Source organism: Pteronotus mesoamericanus, unplaced genomic scaffold (genome assembly GCF_021234165.1).
Source record: "Pteronotus mesoamericanus isolate MK-2021 breed Mesoamerican mustached bat unplaced genomic scaffold, CSHL_Meso_final scaffold_167, whole genome shotgun sequence".
NCBI lineage: Eukaryota > Metazoa > Chordata > Mammalia > Chiroptera > Mormoopidae > Pteronotus > Pteronotus mesoamericanus.
This window is the reverse complement of record NW_026555308.1, coordinates 9,091,681-9,098,477: the sequence shown is the minus strand read 5'-3', so window position 1 is coordinate 9,098,477 and position 6,797 is coordinate 9,091,681. Positions and strand designations below refer to the sequence as shown.

Here is a 6,797-nt window from a genome sequence, read left to right as displayed (position 1 = left end):
AAACACTGGCCTCTTTGACATTTACAATCTAAGGGGAAAAGAGGTTGGGTTAGAAGCAAGAAGCAGAAACCCAGTGTTCAATACAATCACAACAAAAGGTCATTCCGTACTAAAAATTAAGAATTCTACACCAGGAGGAGGCTCCTTTCCAATGTCTCATCAAAAGTTAAGAGGCAGAAGTTAGCAGTTGCCTGAGAGTTGTTCCCAATCAATCTTTAGTTTCAACAAGAAATCTTGAAAGCATTTCAGCATCTCCTATCATCACCCACCTCTATGGGAAATGGACAGTGAGGGCTGAGTGGTGTTCAAAAGGGAGCTGTGTCTTTGAGAGGCTGCTGAACTGTTTGACTTGCAAAGTGGATATGGAAGTTGTTGATGGAGAAGACATGGGGTCCTGATGTCATTCTTCTTTCACACAGTCTGTTTGCCTGCCCATGACCACACCTGACTGAGAATCACTTAAATCACCTCGGGCAATGACTTGAGATTCAAAGTCTGCATCATAAAATAGGGTCCAAGCGGCAACGGAAAAAGTATCACCACTAGTAAAACCTGAAAAATGCAACATGAGATTTCTGTGTGCTTTAGAGAGAATTAACACACATCAACCAAAAGAGAGAAAATGAACACATCTGCTTTTCATCAGCAAACAGTCGTCAAAGCACAGGGGCGACAGGGGCTGAGTGAACTGGAGTGTGGGTCCCAGCATTAAGAAATCCTACGTCTGCACTCCTTGGTGAGCCAAAGCACAGCTTTCTGAGAGATTTTTGAGAAATACACATTGAACAACGTCCGTGAAATCCACATGGTATAAGAACCTAAATCCTTTCAGAATTTCAGTTGTTTTAAATGACACCTCCAACATCGTCTAAGGAATGTTTCTGTGTAAATCTTCTACTTCCAGTGCCCACATGCTTTCATGGACAGGATTATCAGAGAGATCTGTCATCTTCACGGCCTGTAGGCATGGCTCAGGGATGCAGGCATGAATTACTCCCATTACCATCACATATTTTCCTAGAAGAAAAAAAGGCCATGGTAATGCACACATTGATAGAAAAAACAAAAACAAAACAGACCCAGTCCTTCAGAGGACTTAACTTTATCAGAGAGGCAAATTAGAGATGTTAAAGAAAAAAAATGCAGAGAGTAGAGATCAAATTGCCAAGGTGGTCAGCGATCAATATGTATATATACTGACACTAAGTTCAATATTTAACCTGGAACATGACATCTGTATCTTCTTTGGTGTCTAATTTTCAAATGTTAAAAAAAAAATTATAGCAAGCTACCATCATGCACAAAACAATCATGCTCAAGGAACAGAAGAGACTTGTATCACAGTGTAAGTTACAATTAGACAGACCGCTCTCAAGAGGAGGCAGAAAACCCAAGCTTTTCTCTCGCCCTTGTTCCTTGCTCAATGCCACAGAGTATGTGACTGGTCTTTGTGCATGGGACCAGCCCTCTTTCTGCAAAGATACCCCCTTAACAGCCCCAAAGCAAACCCAATTTTCCCTCAATGTTGCCAAAAGAGCTGGGCAAGCTACAGCACCCCCCTTGCTGCCCTGCCACCTCCAGCTTTCTCCAGACTACCAGCTGGGTACACATAAGCAAATCAGCAAGAGGGCAGGCTGCCATCAGGATGATCTAATGACATATTAACTACGACTCTCTTCCCATTCCCATGGGGAAGTGGCTCTCCTTGAAAGCAAAACTTGGCAGGTCTTAACCACACAAAACTCAATTGTGTAAAAAAACCCCAAACACAGCAGGAAGGGCAGGCATGCTGCCAGCTCCCGCTGCATGCCCCTTCGAGGCCGCTTTAATCACAATGCTTCCAACAGCAGCGCTGAGTTTGCACACGGGCCCCAGGGCTCTGACTGAAGGGAGCCAGGCAAGCTGACACCTGACCCTCTGGTTTTGAACTCCTGGAAGGACGTACTTAGGTTTATTTGAACTCATCTCCAGAGTCTAATGAGCAAGTAACATGGGGTTCTTCAGTGACAGAAGCTAGTTCTAAAAATACACTTGCCGTACCCTCTTCATGGCTCTAAAGTGCTGGTAGAGATCAAGCCCTCAAAAAGAGAATACTAAAGACCCAGGAAAGAAGGTACAAGCCGAAGGAGATCCCAACCAAGAGAGGTTAACAGGAGACCCGCTATGAAGGCACAGAGGGATGAGCTCGAAGGCATGTGTGCTTTCCTCCCCAAGATCAGACAACCTGGCTACTCGTCCTATTCATTCTACCCATACGTTCTCCCTTCAGTATCTCTCCACTGTCTACCTTTCCCCTTCCCTCCCTTTGGTCAGGCCTTCATCCTCCGGCCACTTCAATGGCTTCCAGCCAGTCTGCTTCCAGCTGCTTCCCCTTCACAAACATCACTATCCTGCTGCTGCAGTGACCTTTCTCAAGTGCGGCAACAATCTCCAGAGCCCTCTGATCACAATGCCATCTAGGTCATTGACTGTTTCTCCCTTCTTGCCCTGCAGACTGGGAACAACTTGAGGGTAGGCAGAGTTCTGACTCAATTCTGCAATGCAGCACCTGACGTTTATGGAAACAAACTGCTGGCTGTTCCAGAGAAGAAAGCAGTGGGGGTATAGCACTGATGTGATGAACAGAGCTAGCTAATGGCTGCCTTGAAGCAGGAAGGGAGCCCTCCCACCTTTCACTGCTGTTCCATGTTTTATCTCAGGCTCCCCAAAGGCACGGGGCTCTCACCTCCAAGCCTTTGCACATGCTGTTCCATAGACCTGGACGATCTCCTGCCTCAGACAGACATAGGGTGACCAACTGTTCTAGTTTTAAAACGAAAAGTCCCACCCTGGCTGGTGTGGCTCAGTTGGTTAGAGCATCATCCTGTAGCCCAAAAGGTTGCAGGTTCAATTCCTGGTCAAGGCACATACCAGGTTGTGGGTTTGATCCCTGGTAGGGGTACATACCCAGGTTGGGGTGTATACGAGAGGGCAACCAATTGATGTTCCTTTCCCCCTGTCCCTGCCTTTCTGAAAGCAATGAAAAAAAAATGCCCTCAGGTGAGGATAAATATATAAACTCTAAGTCCCACAGCCCAGGATCTCTTCAGTCGTAGGCAACTTGGGAGGGTTGGTCTCTACAGTTAACTCCAACACATCCTTCAGGGTCACCTACTCCAGGACGCCCTCCCTGACCCTACAAGCCTGGACCCCGCCCTGCTCCTTTGGCAACATGTGCTCAAGCCTAGATATTACTGTTTTAGTGGCCTGTTTACTCTCCTGGCTCCCTGCCTGAAGGCAGTTAACGAGGCTTTGTCAATCAAGACAGTATTAATTAACATGAGGAAATGGCATGGTCCCTGCCTGCAGGCATTCAGGCAGCAGTTTAGTCAAACAAGTTCAGGTACCTACTGGTGCCAACCTCATGCCAGGGCTGGGGCCAGACATGGGAGACACGGAGCAGCTCAAGTTACATGCCAGGCCAAGGGTCAGCAAACTTTTTCTGTAAAGGGCCAGATAGTAAACTATTTCAGGCTTTGAAGGCCAGAGTGTCTGTTGAACTCAAATCTGTAGTTGTAATGGGAAAACAGCTCTGGATATTACGTAAATGAATATGTTGTGATACTTGAATTTTGTATACTTTTCACATGTCATGAAATATTAAAAAATTTTTCTTTTCAACCACGTGAAACTATAAACCCATTTTTAGTTTGGCAGCCATGTGAGAAGATGGGGCGGCCTGTATGTAGTTCACTGATCCTGTGTCAGACTAACGCTGCTGCAGAGGGCACAGAGGGAGGGAGGATGAAGAATGAGGCAGGGGCCAGGGCAAGAAGGCAACGGGAGTGTTTCATAGTAAGGTACAATGGTCACAGTTTTTTGAGCCCTCACTATGAGCCAGGAGCTGTGTGACGGTGTTCTATGTATTGAGTCCACACAACAGGAAGAAATTATGAGCCCCTTTTGACAGGCAGGAAAAGTTATGGTAAGTGCTCCAGGCAGCTCAGCTGGAAAGAGGCAGAGCTAGGAATTCAACCTAATGCTGAAGATACAGTTGTCAGAAAGGCACAGTCCTGATCACCGCTTTAGCTTTCTGGCCCAGTGGTTCTCAAAGTGTGACAGCCAGGCCAGCAACGCAATTGCTCTGCGGCAGCTCAGCTCCAGGCTGGGTAAGAAATGCAGATCTCCTCCCCCACGTACACACCCGAATCCTGAGGGTGGAGCCCAGCCAGGCGCTTTCACCAGCCCTGGGGGTGAGTCTAGTGCGCCCTTTAGTTTGAGCATCTCTGGTTTAAAAGACACAAGCTTTAGTGACCTACAGACTAAGGCAGTTCCATAAAGAACAGGTGCAGGTGGGGCTCCCCGTTCCTCGGGGTCCGGCAGGGCTTCCGAGACATAGAAGATAAACAGACGTTTCCTAGGAAAGTATTTTCCAAAACTTGATGGGAAAATCACCCACCAGAAGGGGGTTTGTTACAAATACAAGTGCTGGGGGGCTCCCCTCCCTGGAGATTACGACTAGGACGACTTGGGGAAGGTTGTCCTAGAAACCTACACTTTTAAAAATCCGGCCGCGAGTGATGCTTAGCTTCATATCAGCTTGGATGACGCTTGTTTGGGGTTGGGACGGGAAGGAAGGGTCCTGAAGAGGGAAACCGACATCTGCAAAGGCCCGGAGGAGGGACTGCCAGGCCCTGCTCTCTGGCTGCACAAAACAATGGTCAGTCCCGAGTTATACTCTGGCCATTACCTGGGGCGAGGCAAGGCCGCCCGCGCGGCACCCGCTCCAGGCCGCAAACTGAGAAGGCCCCGCTCGGGTCCCGCAGCCGCGCCTCGCCGCCGCCCGCTGCCACCACCGTGCCCTGCATCCACACGGCCGTCAGCTCCAGCGGTCCGCGGCCCGCCGCCGCCCGTGACAGCCGCCACGCGCCTGGGCCGCCTTCTGCGTTGCGCCGCAGCTGTTCCGCCAGCACCTTGACCGGCGGGGACGACGGCAGCCTCACCGCCGCAGGGCCGCCGCCGGAAAACGAGTCTGACACAGCTGCCGCCATTATGCTAGGCGGCCGGTTTCCCGCCAACTTTGAGAGGCAGCAAAGCCCAACCCACGGGCACCAATCAGGGGCGAGCTGATGGAGCCGGCCAATGTTCGGCCAGAAGGCGGGACCTCCTGGCTGAGCTGCCCCCACGACTAACCGTTAGGAGTGCGCGTGCGCACGTAAAGTAAATAACCGCCCCCAAGCTAGGTTTGAACGGATGAAATGAATTAAAAGAGGATAAATAAATGGAGAAAAGTAAAGAACTCCTGTTTAACGCATCTCAAAATTTGGCGTGCATGCAAATCACCTAGAGAGGGTGAGTACTCACCTTTACATCGCTTTGCAAGGAGGATACTCTGAAGTTAATAAATGTTAGCATGATGAACCCATGTTTACTGGAAGTGATCAACAATCGAGTCAAGAGAGAAGGATGGGAAGAAGGACAGGGACAGCTAGTAAAAATGACCTTCTTTAATAACATTATAAAATAATTTAAAAGTTAATACATATATTACTATATTTTTCACAAAAGAAATGCACATTTATTGTAGAAAATTTAAAAAAGGAAATATAAACTAAGAAAAAACTGGAAAAACCATTCAGATATATCCACTATTAATATTTGGGTGTATTAGCATTCATGTTTAAAAATATATATCTGTGGATATATAATTATGATCGACAACTATTGTTTTGTATATTATTTTCACTTAATAATAAACATCTTTCCATGCTTCCTCTTGAATGGCTGCATAATATTCTACTTGTCTCATTATCCATTTTACCCATATGCTAGAGTTGGACGTTAAGGCTATTTCATTTTTCACTTTATAAATTCATTACTATGTACCTACTTAGAGCTAATCTTTGTGTACATATTTCAGATAAATTCGTAGAAATGGAACTGTCCCCTAAAAATTCTATGTCCCCAGTCAGCAAAATCCACAAATCCTAAACCCATCCTTAAAGTCACAAAACCAGTCCTTAGAGGACTCTATTCTCAGGACTTCCTGCAATACCAGGCATACAGATGGTATTAAGCATTAGCTTGGTTTTTATAAAGCCCCAAGACATATTGAGCCAGACCCTGTCCTAAGAGCTTTGTAGGCAGTATCTCATGAATCCCCACACCCTATAAAGATTGTTCTATACAGATGAGGAAATAGGTTTGGGAAAGCTGGGTGACTTGCCCATGGCCTCTCTGACAATAACCTCCATGGGGTCATGGCCTGTATACCTCAACCCAGAGCTGTAGAGTAGCCAGGCTCCTGGTTTGAGAAGGGCCAGGGACATTAGCCCAAAGAGAATCTCACCCCTTCATGCCTGGTGTGTCCCCACTGGCCTTCCCCAAGGCACCTGAAGGCCAGAGAAGTGGTGGGGAAGGGAGATGGGGCAGAGACAGAGGCTTCCACCCTGGCTGGTGTGGCTCAGTGAATGGAGTGCCAGCCTGCGAACCGAAAGGTAGCCGGTTCAATCTCTGGTCAGAGTACATATGGCGAGTTGCGGGCCAGGTCCCCAGCTGGTGGCATGCGAGAGGCAACTGATCAGTGTATCACTGGCACATCGATGTTTCTCTCCCTCTCTTCCTCCTTCCCTTCCCCTCACTCTGAAAATAAATAAATTTTAAAAAATTAAAGAAAGAGAGGGTGGGGGGCTTCCAGGCTGTCTGAGCCTGGGAATATCCCATGATTCTCTTGGCCTTTAAGTTTACATACATATACACAGACCTCATGCCCCATGCCTTGTTGCTGGCAGAGTAATCTTTCCAAAATCCAAATCGGA

General features: G+C 47.5%; 1 protein-coding gene across 1 annotated transcript; it reads right to left on the bottom strand.

Annotated features, from left to right (window-relative positions):
* Positions 1 to 868: 868 nt before the first annotated feature.
* RMI2 (RecQ mediated genome instability 2) lies at positions 869 to 5,030 on the bottom strand. The gene is made up of 2 exons (XM_054589237.1): positions 4,730 to 5,030; positions 869 to 1,017 (listed from the first exon to the last, which is right to left on the bottom strand). Exons 1-2 carry the CDS (start codon positions 5,028 to 5,030, stop codon positions 869 to 871), a joined length of 450 nt encoding a protein of 149 aa, XP_054445212.1.
* Positions 5,031 to 6,797: the final 1,767 nt, after the last annotated feature.

What these genes read in the sequence shown, in the direction of transcription:
- RMI2 (XM_054589237.1), bottom strand. Translation starts at nt 5,030, where the DNA reads ATGGCGGCAGCTGTGTCAGACTCGTTTTCCGGCGGCGGCCCTGCGGCG. An exon ending in GCGGCCTTGCCTCGCCCCAG is followed by an intron (nt 1,018 to 4,729) that starts GTAATGGCCAGA and finishes TTTTTCTTCTAG; the next exon opens with GAAAATATGTGATGGTAATG.